Source organism: Gambusia affinis, linkage group LG08 (assembly GCF_019740435.1).
Source record: "Gambusia affinis linkage group LG08, SWU_Gaff_1.0, whole genome shotgun sequence".
NCBI classification, from domain to species: Eukaryota; Metazoa; Chordata; class Actinopteri; order Cyprinodontiformes; family Poeciliidae; genus Gambusia; species Gambusia affinis.
In genome coordinates, this window is record NC_057875.1 from 21,264,597 (window position 1) to 21,287,480 (window position 22,884).

The 22,884-nt window shown below is 38.8% G+C and overlaps 1 protein-coding gene across 4 annotated transcripts in view; it reads right to left on the bottom strand.

The window, feature by feature from the left end:
* Nucleotides 1-1,748: 1,748 nt before the first annotated feature.
* Nucleotides 1,749-22,884, bottom strand: part of cntn1a (contactin 1a) — a 71,204-nt gene continuing 50,068 nt past the window's right edge. For 3 of the 4 annotated variants that reach the window (XM_044124157.1, XM_044124155.1, XM_044124156.1), the window contains exons 7-25: nt 21,327-21,533; nt 20,793-20,892; nt 19,798-19,979; nt 19,550-19,674; nt 19,026-19,143; nt 17,742-17,889; nt 16,637-16,764; nt 14,882-15,054; nt 14,081-14,204; nt 10,871-11,032; nt 10,346-10,495; nt 9,775-9,845; nt 8,487-8,721; nt 7,114-7,217; nt 6,024-6,213; nt 5,771-5,883; nt 5,477-5,672; nt 4,098-4,127; nt 1,749-4,005 (exon numbers count right to left, since the gene is read on the bottom strand). In XM_044124157.1, coding sequence (XP_043980092.1) covers nt 3,929-4,005; nt 4,098-4,127; nt 5,477-5,672; nt 5,771-5,883; nt 6,024-6,213; nt 7,114-7,217; nt 8,487-8,721; nt 9,775-9,845; nt 10,346-10,495; nt 10,871-11,032; nt 14,081-14,204; nt 14,882-15,054; nt 16,637-16,764; nt 17,742-17,889; nt 19,026-19,143; nt 19,550-19,674; nt 19,798-19,979; nt 20,793-20,892; nt 21,327-21,533 — 2,633 coding nt within the window. In that variant the 3' untranslated portion in view covers nt 1,749-3,928. The remainder of the gene's footprint in view (nt 4,006-4,097; nt 4,128-5,476; nt 5,673-5,770; nt 5,884-6,023; nt 6,214-7,113; nt 7,218-8,486; nt 8,722-9,774; nt 9,846-10,345; nt 10,496-10,870; nt 11,033-14,080; nt 14,205-14,881; nt 15,055-16,636; nt 16,765-17,741; nt 17,890-19,025; nt 19,144-19,549; nt 19,675-19,797; nt 19,980-20,792; nt 20,893-21,326; nt 21,534-22,884) is intronic. The other variant, XM_044124158.1, reaches the window with a different exon arrangement.

Consider the following 22,884-nt stretch of genomic DNA (forward strand, 5'->3'; position numbering starts at 1 on the left):
CTTCACAGAAACTGATTAGTCAAAGAGCATGCTGACTTTTACTTCTAGGGTTTTGGAGTTGTGCATTGGTTGTTTCAGAGAAGAAGAAAAAAGCCCCATTCCAGCAACCCCCGGGTATCAGACTTATCACACGGGCCATGTGTTTGTTCTGATAAGCTTCAAAATAATAGCACTAAAAAAATTGTCCTGCCCTTGTTTTGTTATCTTTGCGAGCTAACTCACTGAATAACAACAATGGCCTGAATAAACTGTAGATATAAATCAGATGTATGTTTTAACTTAATTTACAAAGAGAAGTGTTAACTATTTGCCATTCATGACACCAAATAAGAGGCAAAACTCTCAGCTGGTTCATAATGAAAAATTGGAGCTATTCTCAAATGGAAAGCACTTTAAAATACTAGACACTCAATACATACAGTGCCTCGTTAAACCTTTGATCACTTACATATGAAACCTTATGAAATTGAAAAAAATACAGTTTGGAACTTTTAGCAAGTATTTGTATTTAACCACTTTTCTTTTCAAACCTTAAATAAATCAAGTGCGTTCAATTTCTTTTGAAAGTTATTCAATTCGTAAACAGACCCCATTTCATGCTTCATTTTTTTCTCTTGTTTGTTGGTTTTTACTTCAGTTCTGCTTTTGTTTGTTTAATTTAGTTTTATAAATGATTTATAACAGTTTATTTGGTTCAAACTATAATTAAATGCTCTTTATGCATTGCATGCATTTTCTTTATTTAGTGAATCTCTGGACGGAAATGGAAATAAGAATTTTGTTTAAGTTGAAGCCATTCATTCATTTCTATACTGCAGCTTGAATAAAATGCACCTACATAGCATTTTTTTGAGAAGTCTGGATTGCTTTATGTGTATTTTGCACGTTGCCTGTGACTGTTGGACGTGGGGTGAGACATTTCAGTAATCAAAAACTAATAGACAAAATTTAAGCAACCTACTTGCATGCTGTTTGTGGAATGTTGGATGTAAAATTCATGAGCTGTAAATATTGTGCTAGTATCAGGTTTGGAAAAAAGAAAGCAAGGCAGTTGCAAGCTTTTAAAATTGTGGTGCTTTTTATGGATCATAGAGACTCAAAAAATTGCAACAGCAGCTGCGTGGCGTGGGGGGCAAATACATTCCTGGCGGCGCCCCTGATGGCAAGCAATACTTTTTTAGAAAAGACCCTTGACAACAGCTTTTGCTATCATTTTGTTTTGGTCCAGGAGTGTAATTATGTTCTGTTCCACAGCTGTTTGGACTTAGTTTATTTGTTGCTTCAGTTTTGATTTTTTTCTTTATTGCTTACTTCATGACATCTTGCCATTTCAGTCTTTTATGTAAGTAATTTTTTTCCACATTGTTTGTGCTTTGAATTTGTTTCTTTATATCAGTATTTCCTTCTGTTTACGTTTTCAGGTTTCCTTCCCCCTTTTTTCCTTATATCCTTGCTTTGTATATTCTTCACCTTACCCTCAACCAACCATGATGCCTCACTTGCCTCCACCTCCCTGCTGCATCCAGTTTCCTGTGATTAGCTCCTCTGACATTTTCACCTCTCCCTTCGTATTTGAGCTCCTCTTTCTCTTCCACTCCCTGCTGGACAACCAATTTTCCTCTATGTCATTTACCGTTACTTCAGTGGCTTCTCTGGCGATTGTTCTTTACTCTAAAATTGTAAACTTAAAAATGCCAATGCAAGTAAATTGTTTGTATTCACAAGACACAAAAACACCACTACCACAATATAGTTAACTACACCTTTATTGTTCCTTGTCCAGTCAATGAGAGCTTTTTATTTCATCCCTCATATATGCCATTCATATCAAAGTATTAATTTCCAGCAGACAGCCACACATGCTGCCAGAACCACCAATAATGCAACCAAAACTCCAAGCATTAAGTATGCAGGGGACTGCAGGACCGTTAGTCAGCAGAGTGACATGCCTTTAGTCAGTTTACATTTTCTCTAAAGGACTAAATGACTTCACCTAAGGGCCTCAGACAAGATGACTGGTCTATTGAAGCTTAGCAGCTAATGCACATTTTAGTCTAAGATCTCTACGGTCTCTGACGTAAAGGGATGCCACTCGGGATTGGAATGTTTTACAATAGTTTCAAAAGTTTCCACGATGTTGATACGCTGTCTCCAATCTCATGCATGGTAGTATGCGGAGCCACAGCCCCGTCCAAAATGTAGAAGTTCAAGGCATTCATGCATTTGGCAATTGTTTTTTTTTTTTTTCTTTTTTACTTTAATGAATTGTGGCATGAAGAGAAAACCAGGAAAATGCACTTTGTGGTGGACACCGACACTGTCACAATGTAGAAGCATGACCAGCATCTGTCATACAACAAAATGATTCAGAGGAACTCAAAATGCAGCATTTGTTCCTCCATTTGAGGGACATAAACTTTAAAATTTGACCAACCGGACTCGGGTCAAAACGTACAAATATAACAATAAAAAAGACAAGCGGTAATGTCCATAAAACTCTGATCATATGTTAATAAAAACACTAAACTAATGCATTTAAAACAACGTCTTGAGCTTCGGATGAGCTCTTACCGCTGATAGAGATGGCTTTGCTTACCTTTTGCTTATATCAGATAATTAAAAATGCATTAAATAAGACTCCTGTTACAGAAGCTCGGCAAAGAGTCCTGTTAGAAAACATGAAGTTGCCACAGTTCTATCAATCATTGCACATTTACAGAAGGGCATGAGGTGCGCTACTGTTTCACTTTTACCATTATTAGCCGACGATGAGCGACATGAAATGAAATTGCTTACATTAAATGAAGTGCTAACATTCTTTACAAAGCAACAGCTGGCACCACTGAGGATCTAATGATACAGTCAAAACAAAGTAGATTCAGATATATATATTTTTTGTTTGTTTTCTTTAGTTTTTCTCAGTCATCTTTCTCAATGTTAGCCAACATTTCTGACAAATCTGAGATCACTGCACAGTTGGACCAGTATAGCTAGAAATAATCAGTGTCGGATGATGATATGCATTTAAAACTGTACATTTAAACACATTTCCTGTTTCTGGGGCGATAACTGCATGTATTTATTTATTTATTTTTATTATTTTACTTCCATGTAGCAATAATGTTCATTCTTTGGAATTGGGATTACCAGAGTTTATGCGATGTTCTAAATCAGAAGCTGTGACCCTTCGTGTTTTATAAATACAGCAAAGTAAATTTAGTCTAACAATACAATATCAATGATCCAATATATTAATTTTGCATGAAATAATTTGTGCTTTCTCTGAATAAAATCCACAATACAAGCGTCTGAGATTGCTTTGACTGTATCGCTGTAAGACAGTGATTATTAAAAAAAAAGTCACTGAACTGAAAATGAGGGGGCAAAAAAAAAGACATTTTTTTTATTTTTTAAAAACGCATACACCTGCCCTTCACAGCCAGTTGTTGACCTTTTGTAAGGGAATGAACTGAAAACACAACAGTTAAAAAGGGGTAAGAAAATGAAATGCAGCATTTTTATATCACAAAAGTCTGGTTTGAGATGTGAAACAGAGGAGGGGAGGGAACAAAAGAGAAGAAACAACATACGCAAATCTAAATTTCGGTCCTGACCCATTTGGAAACAAATCACTGTGAAAGACAAGAGTAATCATTTACGTAAGGCATTTTAAGTTGACAGAACTCCTTTGAGATTCCTTCAGAGAGGCCTTTAGTGGATAAATAAGGAAAACCTTTGTCCATTTTCCAATTGTTAATCCATTTCCATATCCATTTCCCACAAACAATTCCCTTAGGGGAAGAGCTGGAATGTGACACTCCGGATTAGAATATTGTGGAAAGAGTCTCAGATCCTTTACAGGTGTAAACCTTTAGCAATCACAGCCAGTCTTCATCCCAACTCAGAGAAGACAAAGACGGCGCTACATTCAGAGGTTCAGAAGGAGGAGAGCCACGAGGAGCATTGGGAGGACGTTGAGAGAGGAAGAGGACATGATTGCTCCACCTGCAACAGATGAATAGAGGCAAATAAAAGCAGAATTAAAGCCTAAATTGATGGAAAATAACAATAATAATAATAAAAATAAAATCTGCTACCTAAATGTCCCGTTGATGCATCAAAATCATCTAAAAAAAAAACAACAACAAATTTTGAAGAGTGCTCAGAGTGCAATTTGTACTTTATCCAATCCTGCTGTTTTAAATAAAGGTGCTTGTTTTGTTATCCCTTAACACAGTAGCAAATTTCCTTTGTTTTAAGCATGACATTTTGGATCGGACGGCGGAAACTTAAAGAAAATTGGCGGTTCCACCAGCACAATGACCACAAAGACACATAAAATTTAAAAAGCAGGTTAACATCAAGCTTTTAGAATGAGCCTCTCGTGGCTCAGACTTCAACCCAAAAGAAAATACAAGAAGTAAACCGAAGAAGCAACGTATGTATGAAGAAACTCTCTTGATTAAACAACTAAACGTGTTGGATCAAGGTCCAATTTGCTGAGGGACAACCTAAGCAGTGTGGAACAGCAATGTCCCTGACAGACGTATGGTTGGAAGGTTGTCCAAACACACTACACCAGCAGATATTTTGACCCGTCTTTCACTGTGGGCAAACCACATAACAACCAAACAATGGCTGAATATCGTATGCATTTGGCCACAGAGTGTCATCACATCAGAAGCGCTACGTTTAGAGTTCATCTCTCTCTGACCACGTTCGTCAAATTACAAAATTGAGAGGACTGAGATGACCCTAGAGAGCTCTGTTTTCGTCAGTTCCTCGCATTCGAAATCCATCACGACTTAAATTCCCGAGTCTGTGAAATCAAGCTGTCAGGTGGAGTCTGGGTCTGAATGATAAGGAGGGAGGAGAACCACAGGAGGGGTTTCCTCTTCTCATCAAGATCAATTACAGAGGCTTAAGTTCTCCTCTGTTCGGGCGGCCTGCCAGCCGGTCACCCATGCAGCGAGCAGATCAGTCAGGGGGCCGTCGAGGCTTTAGCCACAGACCATCTCATCCCTCCAATCTAAGATATGAAAGCAGAAGTGACAGCTCAACTCGGCCCCCACGGGATCCCTCCCCGGCTTTGACTAATGATAACTTAATGCTGACTTTAAGCCCAGTATAATCTCACAAGCTGATGCTAGACCGGATTGAATAGAGGCATTGTTTTACCTCAACAGTGTAGATTTAAAATGTCACTTGATGACTAAAGCCTTTATCTGTATTCCACTGGTGCTAAACTTAATCTGCGTCAAGACGGTGTGAGATTTCCCGAAGGAGATTGCGCTCTATCAATACATTTAATTTGATCAGCGAGCTCACTGATCAAATTAAGGGAAGCCTCGTTTCCCTTTTTTTTCTATTTTTTTTTTCTTGAATCTTTGGGACATTAACACATATTCTCTGGAAGTTCAAAAGATATAAATAAGTTCTTGTAAGTGTTGGACGATAATCGACAACAGAGACGTACTGTAGTTCTGAGTGCGACCCCGGGTCTGGCTGTTTCCAGGTGGGGCGCTGATTTGAGCCACAGCGCCGTCTCCTCCCTCTGTGTGCGCGCGGACTTCCACCACATATTCCCCATCTGTGCGCAGGGGAAGCTCTATGGAGCGCTTGTTGGTTGAGTACAGCGTGCCTGTTGGCATGCCTTTCTGCTTGTACAGGACCTGGGTGTAAATGCAACAAGCGTAAATAAAAAGCATCCAGGCCCGAGAGGTTTCAGTCTTTCATCCCAGAAATGAGAACGCATCAAGTTGTTTCTTACCTTGTAGTTTTCTATTAGGGATTCATTAGAAAGCGGTACCACTGGTTCCCAGGCAACATTCACATACCCGCCTTTTATCTTTGCATCTAATATCTTCGGAGGTCGATCCGGAGCTGGTCAAGTTAATTAGAGCAATTCCAGGTCAAATCAAAGAACGTTCTCATTTGTTGTGTTTATTTAGACACTTTATACCTAAATAAACACTCATCTAAATCTGTGTTTACTTAGATCAGGAGTCGATGTTAAAACGTACGGGGTTTCTTGGTGTGGATCTTGATGTGGTTGCTGGGTGGTCCGTATCCCGCAGAGTTGTAGCCTCGAATCTCAATCATGTACTCTGAGCTGGGCTTCAGACCCTCCAGCCTGGTGTGGTTTTCCTTCCCTGACACCCCGACCCAGAGGGCTCCACCTTCACTGTCTTCATTAGGTCTCCAGTACTTCACCTATGGCAACCAAGACAATAAGTTCTTCCGATAATAATTCATTGGGGGGAAAAAAAACCCAACAACATATTTCAGAGAAGCGATGCGATCCTTTTTCTATTTTGTAAACACTATACTACATGCTGGCTGATTGCACTGGCAACACTTTTTGATGTGGATGTGGTAACAAAATTAAGAAAACTCAAAGATATTTTTCTTCCATTTTTAGAATCAGAGGGTTTTGAAATGAAGTCAGAAAAAGTAGAAAAGGTATTTAAATGGAAACGATCTTCAACAGTTTGTTGAGGCTGTAAGAGCAACAGAGAGTGCAAGAATTTTAGCAGAGAGGAAGATTGAACAGAGAACTGCATCGTTGCTAACTTTTTAACCTTTTAACCTCTGTCCCTAAAAGAACATGCTCGATTTAATATAAAATATATGATACAGAGACAAGTCTTTCATTAATGTGACTGATCTCACACATCTCTATATACAGACTATTTACAGTTATGAAAGAGCTGCACTCATTGCTTTTGAGAGTGAAACAGTTTAAAATGTTAACTCTGTGTTGATTTTGTGTTTTGTTTCAGGGTAATATCAAATCATTATTTGTAAACAAATTTTCTTTACACAAAATGCATGGAATAACTTACTGTTTGACAAAATGTCACAAAATCAATTCCTTTCACACTCTGGCTGAATTAAGCGTCTGCATCCAATTCAAAAGCAATACGCCTGTTTATGCGGAGATTACACCTAATAATAATAATAATAATAATAATAATAATAATAATAATAATAATAATAATAATAATAATAATAATAATAATAATAATAATAATAATAATAATAATAATAATAATAGTCTAATAATATTTTGAATGCACAATACCAAAATGGAGTTTTCTTTTTTTTACTGACCTGGTATCCATCGGTATTATTCTCTGACAGAAGCATCCAGGAGACGGAGGCTGCTGTGGCAGAAAGTGCTTTCGCTTCAAGAATCACTGGAGGTTCAGATGGAGCTAAAGTGGGAGAATGCAAAAGTTGTCAAATGTAACAGTCACAGAAGAAACATGTCATGATGAAAGATGATTAATGAGAGCATGAAAAAAAAAAAAAAGATTTGAGCAGCTCAGAGTCAACTATTTAAAGTTTCCAAAATAATTTGAAATCAAACATTTCATGCTCAACTTTTATTATTTTTATTCAAAGAGGAAACGTTGCTTTCTAAATAAAATGTGAAGGTCAACATAAATTAGATATGAAAACATTTCTAAATAAAGAATTTAATATTTAATTATGGAATTTTTTTTTTTTTTTCCCACGCATAAAATTACATTCCTTGTGAAGATTATCAGACTGTACAGTAAATGGACCAGAGTTCAACATTTGCAATCCAAATTACTTTTTGTGCCCTTGTAACTACATAATAACATTTACATTTTTAAAACATTTCATAGTATTTTTAAGATTTTGTACCTTCTAAAAACATAACAGAAAAAAAATATCTTTAAAAATATATCATATTGATGGAAATAAAATAAAATCACCAAAAAAAAACAACAACTAATTGGTGGTTAGTAATCAGAATGAAATTATTTATTGTACCTTTAATGAAAATCCTGTACAAATACTGAATGAAAATAAATCCCAATTGTCAAACTAGATACTTTTGCTTTCAATTTGAGAATGCTATTTGGCTTGATATAATTTTTAGCTGATGCTATGAAGAGTCCTGTTTAGGGCCTAAAGTGCTACATGGTTCCACTGGGGATTGAACCAATAACACTTTAGATACTGCACAGAATACCGCACAAGCACTTTTCCTATACATACACATAATCTGGAGGAAAAGCCCTTTGTCAGGATGACTTTACAGTCATATGCACTTCCTCCAAAGGCAGGCGCTTCCTGAGAATGTCTATGCTGGCTGGAAGGCAGGAAGTTATCACGTCTGCAATGCCAGTGGTTATCTCGAGTTCCTGTCACTGAAAGCTAATAACTGATCCAAACATTTCACATCCCTGCTCAAATGATCAGCCTTCTCGTTCACGCCGCAAGGATCATTATAATCCGCCTCCAACGAAAGGTGGGGGGAGGGTTTCACTTTCAGTGTGCATTTAAATTCCTCACCAAACATGAGAACCCCCCACCCTCAAAAAAGGTCTCACTCTATAGAGCAGGGTTGACAGACTAGAAAGCAGTTTCTGGTTCTCACTCAACTCATTGCTTTGCAAATCACTTTTTCATGTTTTCTCTTATTGCAAGTTGCAGTGAGAGCCATGACTTACCATCCTGTGAAGAGTAAATGATGGTTGTTAAGCTGTAGGGTCCTTCTCCTTCTCTGTTGAAGGCTTTAACTTTGACTTCGAACTGTGTCATAGGAGCCAGGTTGGGGTCTTTGTGAACATAGTGCTTGGCCTCAGGGCCCGGTACTGCCACCCTGTTCCACTGTTTTTCTTCATGGGGTTTAAAGGCCACAATGTAGCCAAAGTTAGGTCCATAATAGTACTGTGGCTGCACTGGCTAAACACAAATACAGAAAGAGAACAGAAGTGATCAGAAATATAGAGTTTTTAATTTGAGTTTTTTAACCAGGCAACAACCGCTAAGAAATAAAATAATGTTATATTTTGCTTTCTCAAAGTCTAGTAAGACCCCTTGGTGTTCCGTCCATCTATTTTTCCAAGGTTTTAATATCAGAAGCATTGAACTCAACTATTAGAGCTCAGATTTACAATGCGACAGAACTTCTTTTTATCAGAATCCAGAACAAAGATCTCTAAAAACATCTACAACTAATGCAAAGCCTTTTTTTTATACTTAAAAGAAAAATCGGACTCAGTGGTTTACAAAATAAAACTCTGCCAAATATTAGGGTTTCCAGAATTGAAGGAGAAGAGGCCAAAGCACGAAGCCGTTACCAAATGGTCAAACATAAAAATAATGACTAGAGGTGTAATAACTATTGGTCGGGTAGTTCTTGTAAAATATAGACTGTGTTGGGAGGTTCTGACTTCATCTGTTGAAATAAGCTGTTATTAAGAACCCCAGATGTGAATAACCCCTTTTATATGTTGGGTACTTTTATTTTGAGGGTTTAATGGAAGCAATTCTTGAGTTGCTAGGTTGTATTGATGAACTAGACTGATGAGTATCGATCTAACGATCTGGCTGACAACACTCAGTCAGGATTAAAGATGTTTTAATTGTTTTTGTGGCAGGCTTTCAGTGAAAAAAATAACAGTCAGACACGATTTAAGGTGTTGTGAACAAATGCAAATATACACTGCAGCTGAAGTTGCTACTTCTACTACTGGAACTGATTGAATCTGAACAGGATGAAACATCGCCAAACAGAGTCTCTAAAACACAGTTTGAGTTTTACTAAGCCTTCAATTAGTGATTTTTTAAAAATATTAAGTATGAAAAGCACAATATAGAGACTAGTGTCTTGACTGTTACAAGCTCTAGGTACGTATTGAGTAAAATATACAGCCGCTACTCCAAACTGACCGAATAGAAAATGCCTCGTCAGCTCTTACAAAGAGATTTCTAGGTTGGAAACAGCTGACCTACCGTCCATGTGATGGTCAGCTCTCTGCTGGCCCCGCCGCCCCCGCCGACATCTGAGGGCGCCACCACAGGAACTACAATAAAACAGCAGTGGCAAAACTTTGAGCCCACATACTATGTATCCACAAAAAACAAAGCCAAACCCACACGGCCTGCAACCTAGCTCTGGATTTACGAATGAGACATATTTCCTCGACAAACACAGTATCAATATCTGCTACTGCGTCAAACACAATCCTTAATCTACTCATAGGAAGGCTGCCAGCCAGAGCTCACCTTCATTTAGAGATTATTTTTTTAAAGAGGTCATAGCAGGTCTGAATTCCAGTGTCAAGTTTCACCAAAGTGCTTATTTGTAAAGGCTCATGTGGTGAGCCTGATGTCAATACTGCTGATTCACTTCTGCAGTGATACTTTGTATATTCAAGCAGGCAACAACAGAAAGACAAGGTGTAACTAACAAATGGAGAGCTGGATTGTAGTAACTCAGTTTCTTTAACTTTACTGCAAACAGTTTACTTTCCAGTTGTGTAAACGACAGTAAATGGATCTAAAAATCTGGACGTGGTCCTACCCGATTCCAGGGTTTTCTCTTTGCTCGACGGCCTGCTTGGCTCTCCTGTCCCCAGAGTGTTGGTGGCCGTGACCCTGAACTCATATTCTGTCCAGGGGAACAAATCCACCACTTTGGCTGATTCTGCATTCCCCTCAACATCAGCAGGAGCTACAAAAAAATAAATAAATAAATAAATAAAAATCACAACATTTTGATCAAATTGACAGTTGAAGTATCTTTTAAAAGTTAGTTTTTATTTGTCATGTTGTAAACAAAACTCTGAACTTACTGGACTTTTGTGAGAGAACAAGATAAAAGTATTGATAGTTGTGAACTTAATAGTAAAACAGTGCTGCCCGACAGTTCAGAGGTAACTCTGAAGGAGCTGCAGTTACCCACAGCTCAGGTGGGCGAATCTTTTTGACAGCTTCTTTATTAGTGATACACAACGCAAGTTTTAATGATAGAGTGGCAAGAAGAAAGCTGCTATCAAAATAAAAGCCATAAATCCTACATTCTCGTTATCACATATGTCTTACTCACATGTTGTGGCGTTTTTCCAGACGTCTTTCGAGAACTCGTCTCTGTACTGGATGGTGTATTTGGAGATGGGGCTGTGGTTGTCTGCTCCACGGCTCCACTGCAGCGTGACGCTCTTGTCCGATTTGTCAACTATTCGCACTCCACCTGGGGCGCCGGGGGGCCCTGGGGTAAACATATCAGAGGAGATTAACAGGCAGGTTTAAAAAGTTAAAGTCACAGGTGAAAGTGCAGATGTGGCAGAAAAGCCCAGCGAAGGTGAATCACACAGCTGTGAATAAACTGCAGACAGGAAGAGTGATGATTCTGGGAGAGCTTCAGTCTCTCAGGGAAATTCCTGGCATTAACTCTGATCTATTTAACATGCATAAAAAAAAAACAAAAAAAACATTAATAACAAAACTTTCATAAAGCACAGCATATCACAGCCTTTAACATTTTCAAGCCTTTTCATTTGAAATAGAAAAGCATTGACTTTAGGGCATAAAAGTTTTTATAGTGCAGTGGAATATGTTAACTCAAACTTAGTCAAAGGCTTTTTAATCCAATGTTTCTCTTGGTCCTGATGCAACTCTTAATTCTTCCATTGGAACCAAAAAAAATGTCTGGGTTGCAAATCCCAATCCACAGCCCGAGAAAGCCAAAGTTCCCCATTAGAAAAAAAATTATCTAAGCAAAGACAATATATTCACTGTTTAACAGCCCCAATAGGGCCACGAAGAAAGGAAAGGCATTTACATTCTGTACATGTACAAGAAAATAACTTAGTTTAGGATATTAAGCCTTGTCAATATTTACAACGCCTGTAAAAAGGTTCTCACACTCTCAGATGTTTTACCATTTTCATTTATTGAACAAATCAACTGTTATCAAAATTTGACTTTTTAACAAAAAAAATGTCTGCAAAAATAAACCCTTATGTTACAAAAAAAACTGATTTCTACCAAAATAATGGCAGTTAAATAAAAATGGTTAACATAAAATAAGCAGTTGCATAAACACAGGCACCTTTAAAGCGAGTGACCTAATTCAACAGAGGCCCAATCAAATGGTGCCAGTTGTCTCAAAATGAATGGAATGGATCAGCTGAGTGCAGTGACTGGGTCTCAAGTGATTGTCAATAAGTATTCATGAAGCATGAAGACAAAAGAACACTCCAAATAAATTGGAATAAAGGTTGTTAAAAAGTACAAGTCAGGGGATGGATACAAAAAAACTCTCTAAGGCATTAAGTATCCATTATAGTTCAGTTAAACCCATCATCATGGCATTTAAGGAGTATGACCCACGTGTAAATTTGCCTGGATGAGTGGCTGTAAAAGAAGGAGACTATAGTGAGAGAGGACACCAGGTCACCATGACTACGCTCAAAGAGTTACAAACTTCTGCACCAGAGATGGGAGAGACTCTACAGACAACAACATATTTAGTTGAACATAATCGATTTGCAAAAGCAATGGAAATGGTTAAACCTCCAAGGATGCGACTGCATTTATAGGCCCTGCATTTCCTCATTTGCCTTGACGAATCGGCTGCCAGCTTGATTTCCATTAGGAGCGACCCAGGACGTCTGCTTTGGTTACAGTTTGGGGAACCGTCACGCTCAGATGCTGTGCGTCCACCTGGCCGTCTGTCAGCGCTCGCTGTGAAAGCCACAGCCGCCCAGCCAGGACACTGCGGGGATCACTGGCACTCTGGATCACAGCTAGAATTCCTGAGTGGAAATCTACAGAAAGCCTTTGTCCTGGAAGACCGAGCTTGTTTCATGACCAGAGAAGAGGAGCAGTAAGGCAGGCTCCCAGTTGTTGAGTGGGGGGGAGAGAGAAAGCAAAGCTTGGTGAATCGTCCAGGACCTGAACTTGCAGCAAAAGGAGAGATAAAGCGCTGAAAGTTGCCAGTGTTTATTTTGTGTGTACTCTTACGAAGTGATAAAAATCAGCAGCTGTCTGTCAAAATAAAGTGAAGAAAGACAGAACTCCGTGAGTCATTGTGTCCTCATCACATCACATCACACTTGATTCATTCATAAAGAGACCGGATGGGAGATGACAGTTTTCAAAACATGTTTTACAGTCACAGAAGCATTTCGTGTCCCTTTCAGTGTATTCAGCTACTGTGACTCTGCAACCGACGTGTCACAGTTCCTAATAATAATAATAATAATAAAAAAATACATTTCCCATGCTTTTTTCCTAAGTCAGGTCAGGTTGCTGTTACCAACAGGTCTACTGTGGTTCCAGTAGCAACTCAGAAAACAAAACGCTGCTCCCAACATTTGTTTGATCACACGTTATCTCAGAGATGAACAGATGAGTTGGCGAAAAAGATTCTGATTCAGTTGTTTCTAGAAAGAGTGTTTTGCAATGTCAGTGTGTCTGATTAATTTTTTTTTCCTTTTTAAACACAAGCATATACTTGATTCCTTCATGATAATTAACATTCTGAATTGCTTTGATGAGAACTGTACAATAATGTAGCTGATGAGCCGTAGAGCAGTTTTGTCGTCCCAGTTGCTTAACAAGATCTCTGATATATTCACTTTTCAGTTCATCTCTAAAATAATGTTCACACTTAAGCCTTTACATTTAGAACACTATTCCATTATAAGTTTAAAATTCAAACTTTTGTTCTGTATGTCTAACCCTTTGGAGAAATCTTATGAAAAGCAATTTTTTAAAACAATATTGCAATATCTTAAGTGCAGTATATTATTTTGTAGGTTTTTTTTTTCTTTAAGCACAGATCCAGAATAATTGAAGGTTCTTACTGAAGCTAATGGCCAGTCTCTTGGGGATCAAGACCAAAGTGGGTTAACATTTTTTTTACAGCTCCAGTCTCAAAAATGTTGAGGTTGATTATCCAAACACCATCTTATGATTTTAAAGTAAGAAAGCTTATTAATCCTGCTTGGGGAAACTACAAATGGTTCATTGAAGTAAAACTTCAGGTAGAAAAGTCTGCAGCAAAACAACTCAAATAAAAATTATTTACAGACGTAAATAAACTCTACAGAATTAACCTAAACGTTCACCAAAGCATCAGCTTAGGTTTTAAACCTAAAAATGCATAAAAATGTTGCTTGTTCACCAAAATCCAGTGACTCAAAAAAACCCCAACAACCTGTGCAAACTAAAACTACTAAATCAAAAGTGCAATGGATGAAGCTGTTTTCAGGCATTTTAAATGAAATTCCACCAGTGGCTCACAACTCACCCCTGACAACCAGGTGGGCTGAAGCGGAGGTGTTGTCCACATGGGTTTTTGCAGTGCAGGTGTAGCGTCCAGCATGTTTCAGTTGAGCATTTTTGATGAGCAGTTTAGTGTTTGAACTTCCATTCTGCATCAAACACGAGGAAAACAATTCATTACTTTGACAAATTGATCTAAGGGGGAAAAAAGTGACAGATGCATTTTGGTTTTTCAGCCCAAAAATCTAAAGATATTTACACCAAACTTCACCTTTTTTTTTTTGTTTTTTCTTCTTAGTTGCATAATTAGGTCAACACTCGACCTAAATAAAAGCAAAATCATCCCACAGAACCGAACCACTGAAACCACTAAAAACTGAAATTGGCTTTGCTAGCAACACAAACAGAAGTGAAACTGAACTCCCCTTTTAAAAAGGGAAAATTTCTGCTCACAAAAATAGGAGATCATCATTCACAGTCGTAATCTGGTGGTTGCTGAGCGAGTGGAGAAACAAACGAGAAACCACCAGTTTATGGTAAGAAATGCACTTAAAGGGAGAGAGGAGGTCATGTCCACATGATAGGACATAATGGCAGGTATAATTACAACTCGGAGATGACTCAATGCTCTTTTCAAGAAAGTATGGGGGATTAATTTTGGAGCCATAAAGTTCACTTAAAATAGACTGTACTTTTCCATTTCAGATATTCCAGTGAAAACAACGCTAGCATCAGACTTTAAAGCAGGATTCTTGACTTGAAGGAACCGACGTTTAGTCCCAATAAGAGAAAACAGACAAGCAAAATGATTGTGGCGAGTGCTCACCAGGGTGCTTTCGTAATGAGCGTTATCTTTGTCCAAATCAATTTCTTGTCCATTCAGGGTCCAGACAAAGGTGATGTCCACCATTGGGTCATACGATGCTGCACACTGCATCCAGGTGTTGTCTCCAATGTGAACGTCAGCGTTCGAGGGAGCCAGTGTGATCTTTGTGGACTCTTGAGAAATAAACGGAAAATAGAAATCATTGCCAAGAATAAGCAAGAATCAAATCTCAAAGCTGAAACAGTTTTGATAGCATGAACTGCTAGGAGTGGGCGATAAATCAATTTTATCCATGAATCCAATTTTCTGTTAAACCTGTTGATTTGTTTTTTTGTTGTTTTTTTACCAATGTGTAGTGATGTCAGGCCACCCAGGACCAATCATCTGGTTTTTCAAGCTTATTTTATAGCTTGTTTAGTTGAACTTTGAACCCGGGTCAACTCCGAGTACAGACGGTTGAAATAAAAGCAAGTTTAAAAATATATATATTTCTGTCATTTGTAATTTCTTTTGAAAAAAAAAGAAAACAATATTAAAAATCTATGAAAAATTGAAAATTGAATTTGTTAAGAAAAAATCCTGGGCTCAATGAAAGATGAGGAACCTTCCAGATCTGCTGTTTGTACTTCCATTGAACAATGATGAATCTTTTAAAAAGGGAGTTATCTGATTTTCTCATCACTTTCCTTGTTATATTAATAATCACAATTCTCTAAAATTTCACAAACAAAACATAATTCAGGTAAGATGTTTACTGCTTCTAAACACTTTTTTTTTTTTTTTTTAATCTGATCAATTTAATGTTTTATATTTTGATGCAAAACTGTTTCTCTTCATATATTTTGATTAATTTTATTTTTGATGACTGTCCACCTAAATATCACAGAATGGGAAGCTGCATCAACTGAACCCCATAAACACGCATGTGGCAGGATGCTTGTCTGATAGCCGTTTCCATTCCTAACTATAAAAATTAATATTACAAGTCTCAGTGTTTTTCCCCCAACCACACATATCTATCGAACAGATGTTGTGTAATAAAACATTTTCTAAAGTATATTAGCTTCATTTCTGACAATTTTAGTGCCAACACAAGCTACAAACGAGTACTTGTGGAACAAGGCATCAAAGACGGTCCCCCAAATAACTACAATTAATAAATAATATGAATTATTTACATGATTAAAAGGTTTGCAGAACAAACACACACACAAAAAAAACCCAAGTAATTTACATGTATGAACTGTATGTTTTTTGAAGCGCAATAAACACACATTTCCAGAAGAGGGCAGAAAAGAGCTTTGGATGCAGGAACACCGAATCTCGACTGTGAACAAAGTAGATGATTTACAGCTCAAATTATATAAATGACAGGCAAAATAACTACAATCTTTCATTTTCACGTATTACTTGGCTGATCTTGAACCAAGAATTTGTGTTTTCCTCTCAAAGAGCAGCAAGGCCTAATCCCCTGTCCCTGCACAATGGATCCAAAGCAACTCCCTCATGAATGTGGCCTTGGGGGAATGAGTGAATATCCAGCAGAAGCCTGCATCCTGTCACTTTGCTCTGTGGGCCGTTATTTAACATCAGTTGACATTTGGAGGTCGGCCCTCTTTGGTAGAACTGAGAAAGACGAGATTGATTGCCAGCTAACATTGGGATCCGTCAAAGCAAACTCCACCGTCCAAGAAGCATCAAAGGTAACCGAGGGCTGCTTGTTTTAAGCTTTGTTTGAGATTGGCTGCAACTTGCCTGTGACCACCAGAGGGCGCGTGCTGTTGGCCTTTCCCCAGTCGTTCTCCGCAAAACAGGTGTACCTTCCCTCATCTTGGGGCGTCACGTTAAGGATCTCCAGGCTGCCATCCTCCCAGATGAACATCCTGAGGAGGGAGCAGGCCAAATATTCGCACACTGAAGATTCCAGAAATTTTAAAAGGTCGAAAGTGCACCGTTTGGTATTTCACACACTAGGGAATGATGAAAAATAGTGAAAATATTCAATATCACTGCTAGTTTTCGTGAGAAAAACAACTATGTGCACAACTCGGCAAGAAGCCGCCTCACTTTCCTCCAAACATAATACACGGATTCATTTTTCCTGCACTCATATTCATGCATGACGGAAGGCAAGCCAGAAGCCCCCTCACGTCCCCATTACCCCCCGCACACCCTCTCCTGCTCAGACAGAAGCCATAGAGAGAATTAGGATGCATATGCTGCATAGTAAATGACTTGCTGCTCCTCCTCCACAATATGCGAGTGTCAGCATTGGGACTCGGGGGTGGGCGGGTTAGGGAGTAGCATCACAGATTGGAATTGGGGGTCGTGTGAGGGGCGTCTCACTGCACTCAGATTACACTTGTTTGCCAAGTGAAGAAAATGAGATGGGTCTTTACTCTGCCCAAACGGGTGCTGCATTACGAGCTTAACGCCAGCCAATGACAGACGGAGCAGCTCTGCTCAGCAATCAAAAACATTTAAGACTTTTCCTCCGACTATTGTGGGTCTCATAGATCTGGAGCTTATTTAGATCAACATTTTGTCAAGTGTTTCTCTGGGAACTTTAGCTTGCCTTCAAAGCAGAATGACAGATTCTGGTCCTTGCAGCCCAGATGTGTCTAAATGACAGATGACGATACGCAGCTGATGAATATTGGCATTAGAAACAACAAAGGACAACTCAACCTTTACAAACCAGACTGAATAATATGAATAGAAATAACTGAATATGAATATTTATTTATTCATATTTATTAGATTGTTATTCAAATTTCTTTTTAGCGACAGAAAAATACACCAAATGTTCATTTGAGTGGGAACAAAACGAGTGTGTCAGTCTTACTAAGGGACGACTGACCTGGAGGAGTTGTAGAGCAGCTCCGTGTCTTTGCTCCAGGTTATGGTGGGCTTTGGGGCGGCTTTGGCTTTGCATTCAATAACCACCCGGCCATTTTTAGGTGCCAGCACTCTTCTTACATGGTTATGGGGAAACTTTGGAGCCCCATCTGTGGATGACAGGGTGTATTATTCTTCCCAAACTAGCCGTATATACACCACTCCAAGAGTCAATATGTCCTACTAAGAACAATTTCCGCACAAAAAAACTGCTGAGTTCTTATTTTAACCCAAAAGCTGGAGTTATGATTTGGTAGATGAAAGTCTGGTGATTCTACTTGACCACTGGATCAAAAAATGTGTCCCGGTGTTTTTTAGGGGGGTTTGGGAGGGTGGAATCCCAGAGACGTACGGTAACTATGAAGGAAAGTCATCCTTCTTGACAGTAGGGCTTGCCCCTTATTTACTGCTTCTACATAAAACATTTTGGAAATTTTCATCCTCCCAACTTTGTGAGAAAAGTTTTGAAAATATCACCTTCCTCTTCCAACATAAGTAGGCATCTGAGCACAAAGCAAGGTCTATAAAGACATGGATATACCAGTTTGGCATAGAAAAATTTGGTCTTCACAAAGCTTCAACCTCTTGAATCTCTTGTCCAACATCAATGTCTGACCTAAAAATGGTCCAGATTTGCCATAAACACTACACTTCTGATACAAAATCATATTAAATCCTATGAAGTAAGAATATTGTGTCATTCAAGTCCACATCCTCCATGTTTAGCATTTATGCTTTGACCACAGAAATAGTCATAATGTCAATATGCGAGAGAGGCAATATTTTAAACAGTAGAATACATTAGGTATGAATTTTGTTTTCCCAATTCATTTGCTTGTGAGGTAAATTATTTTTTTGACATTATGAGCTTTTTATGCATTTCTAATAATTAGATATATTTTAAAGTAGAATGAAAAGTAAAAATAAAACTCACCCAGGACACAGCCTGACCCTCCACAAGGAGGTTCAGTCTAAAATACCAACCATTGCTTTGCTGTTAGAGGTTTGTATTTTGTTTTTGATAAAGCCCCTAATGTATGATAGCAGTCACTTCAACCAGGTATTTCATGTTGCAGACCTAACCCAGTAGAACTGATCGTACCTATAACCCACCCTGTTGTGGTAGATCAGGACGGGGTTAGCAAAAAAATAAAAAAAATTTTACTCAGCAGGTTTTGGAATGTAGTCCTCTACATTTTAGCACAGCAGTTTTTGAAGTAACAACTTGTGCCGGGGTTTGACTCACAAAATACTCTTAGCTCTGCGTTGGCATAAATGACTCCATGGCGATTCTCTGCTATGCACTGGTACATTCCCGCATCGTCGGATGTCAGCCTGCTGAATCTCAACTCGGCCCCATCAAGCTGTAGGAAAGAATAGAGAAGTTAGACGATTTTCATCCATTTTAAGCAGTAGAAATGACATCTAGAACACCTTGATGAAAAGGTAAATGCTCCACACTTACATGCCTTCTCTACACAGCATTTTACATTATGTATTTTGATACAGCACATCTTAATATTTCTTAGCACATTTTCTGTCACTACCAGCTGTTCCCATGGGGGATCTCAGGCTGACGACAGCCGTTTCTGGAGAAGCGTTGCACAACAGCTGATTAACAACAAGTACTTTCCCCTGTCATGATGTACACACATGTTCTCTGAACTACATCAACAACACATGGCTGCACACACAACTTAGAGGAACTACACAGAAGGTGCTTGCTATACTGCAACCTGAACAACAAAGATTTCCATGCCAGAATTTTACCGGTTCTCCATTTTTCAGCCAGCGGATTTGAGGTTTCGGAACACCTTTGGCGATGCAAGACATGGTGTATTCACTGTACAGGTCTTTCTCTGTGTTGACAATGTGCTCCACCCACTCTGGATGCGCTGCAAAGAGAGGAGTTAAGAGTTAAAGAAGTCTACAGACAATTAACTCACTTTTCATTTTATTGAAAGTGTGTTTTAGCTTTCAATGCTGAGGGCTGACATGTCTTTCAACATTTCTCTTACCCTCCACAGATAAGTTAGCATGGTGAGAGTCCTTTCCCTTGTGGTTAGCCGCTTCACAAATATAGACGCCGCTGTCATTGAATTGGACGTTCGGGATGAACAGCTGAGCGCCCGCCATCCGCACCTCATGATTATGTGGTAAAATTTTGCCCTTCCTCCTCCAGTGAATCTCAGGTACGGGGCTGGGAGGCACAGGGAGATGAAGCAAAGTCACACACCAGACTGGAGTCAGCTTGTAACACATGCACTGCTTTGCAAAAGTAAAGCACAAATTTTCACGTATTCACATGAGAACATTACATGTCAGTATTAGGGAGTAATTGTCAGGTGGAGGTAAAATTTTAACGGGGCTCCTACAACAGTTTGTTTTAAAACTCAGACTATATCAACGTATCTGTATTGGTGTTTTTATTCTAGAAATAAGAGCACAATTATTTAGTCGAGCTTTAAAATCTCCATATTTCACAAGTCATACATTTAGCACCCCTATATTTAAAACTTTGGTTCGGTTCCATTTACTTCTACACGCCTTTTGCACAACTACAGACTGAACTTGTACTCACTTTAGTTTGCAAAATATCTTAAAGCCAGGCAGATTGAATAGGGACCATCTATGAACTTCGGTTTTTAAGACTTACTGCATATTCCTAGCTCTGACACATCAACGTCCCAATTCCTTTGTTGTTGTAGACTCTGACCCTTTACGCCAGCCTTAACCCACTGACAGGTCTACGTTTGATTTGCATTTAGCTCATTCCACTCATCTGCTTCTCGACTCAGCCCAGCTTTTCAGTCAATGCAGGAGAAAATATTCCCTGTGCCATTTCCACACTGTATGATCCCACTCAAACGTACGCTGCAGAAGTCATTAACGCGGCTTGAAGAAGAAGAAGAAGAAGCAATAGCTGATTGCATTTTGCTATAAGCCTTACCATAAACGCACCGTTACTTCATGCACTCAAGCACACAGGAAATGTCCAACCTTTCTCACTTACTTCCCCAATGCAAAGCATTCCAAGATGATGTCCTGTCCCACCAACACAGTGGTGTGTGGGAACTTCACACTGAGGTCAGCAGGGTATTTTCTGATGGAACCTAAACCGAAGAGCAACAGGTACAAACACATTCCACAAAAATTAACCATAATTAAATGAAAGGGATGGAAGATGTATAACGTATTTTTTATGCCTTTAGTTTACCTAAGGTATTATTCTTTGTATTCAAACCTCTATTTTATTTTGAAAATGCACTTCTGTGATTGAACATGGAGCTTCCTGAGGATTTTAGGGCATTCTTGAAGAATATCTGAATAAAATAACTGTGGCGCTGCTGTGTGCTCATTTCAGTGCTTCAACATGTCAAAAAAACTGTAAGATGTACTGGATTCTATTAAAGAAAACATATTAATAAGTTTTTCCTTCCCCCCCCCCAAAATTGACAATGTTCTTACATTGACACTGTCTTAAAGAGTAAATAATAATAAAGACAACACATTAATTAATTAATTAAGAGAAAAAAAAAGTACTAACGTTCAGCAAGAGGCTTTAGAGGAATAAATTTGGAAAACACGCTCTTGGAGATGGATGGGCTGGACGTGAAGCAGGAATAGTTGCCCCTGTCCGACGACTCCACCTTGGAGATGTAAAGATTGCCGGTTATCTGGGAGACAAAGCGCCGCTTGTCCAGCGAGATGAAAGTGGGGAATTCATTGAGGATCCATCGAAACGACAGCTCGCCTACGCAGCGAGAGAGAGAGAGAGGCACGTTGAAATGCTGCCTGTCAATCAACGGTTCGGACACAAGGCAACGACTATGGAAACAGACGAGGAATCTGGATGCAAACACAGGCTCAAATATATGAAACGGATGAATAGTCATGAACAGCTATGCCGTGCTGAGAGTAATTACAATTCATGCATGTTTTGACCTTGCAGATGGATTTGCAGGATTCTTTCAGCTGGAAGGTTTAAGGGAGTGCGCTGTGGGGAAGTCCTGCTTGTTGTAGTAATTATGATGCTGTTGGAGTTGGTAATTCCATAATAAATGGATGGCTATAGATTAGCATTCAGTATGAATATCTTAAATGTCAGTGCCATTTTATTTAGCGGATGGTTACGGCTACATTAGCATTGCTAATGGAAGAGGGAAACAGTTTGGTCAGCCACATTAAGAGACTGGAAACAACAACTAAAGGTGAGGATGAACAGGAAAGTTTTTTTTTTGGCCAGATTTTACTCACAATTTCCAGTTGGGCAAAGTCTCTACTTGTTGGGGACAATCTGCATGGCTAGATGCCATAAAAAAGACCAAAAAAACCCAAAACTGTTTCCATAAATGGTAAGACCAAAAATGATTACCCATCTAACGGAAAATGTGTTGGCAACAGTCACTGAAAAAGAAGTGGTTGGACAACACCGGAGACTTTTATTTTACCCAGACTGCAGATGTGAGGTTACACTGTTGGGCCTCAAAGCACATTCTTTACCTAAATTACATCCGACTGGCAAAGTATTCATGTTTCTGGGGATGCAAATTTCCTCCCAGGTGGAGTCCAGAAAGCAATTTACAAAGAAATGAGTGCAATTCAGTATTAATCTCATAGTGGTTATGATTTGCAGTCGGTCCTTGAGGGCCGGCATCCTGCATGTTTTAGTTCTCTCCCTGGTTTAACAGATGCCGGCCCTCGAGGACGAACTTTGGGCACTTCTGGTTAAAAAGGATAAACAAAGTCAGACGAAATTTTGTGTAACTGTGTAACTAAACTGTGTTTTAAATGAATGGGACTGATTGTGACTCCAGGGTGTAATAAAAGAAGTCCAGCTACAAATAAAAACAACTAATATAGACTATAGCTATATTAGCAATACATCTATAACCTGTTCTGTTGCAGTGATCAGTTTTTATTCACCTTTAGAGAGAGAAAAGGAGAGCAGAGCTCCAGTGGGGTTTGCAACATCAGGGATCTTCAATCGAACCTTGTTTTGTCTCACAACTTCAGATTCTGAAACTGAGTGAGTATCTGGTTGTTTAACTTTAAATTTCAGAAACAAAAGGCTAAAAAAAAAATATTCTAATCTTACAGTGTAG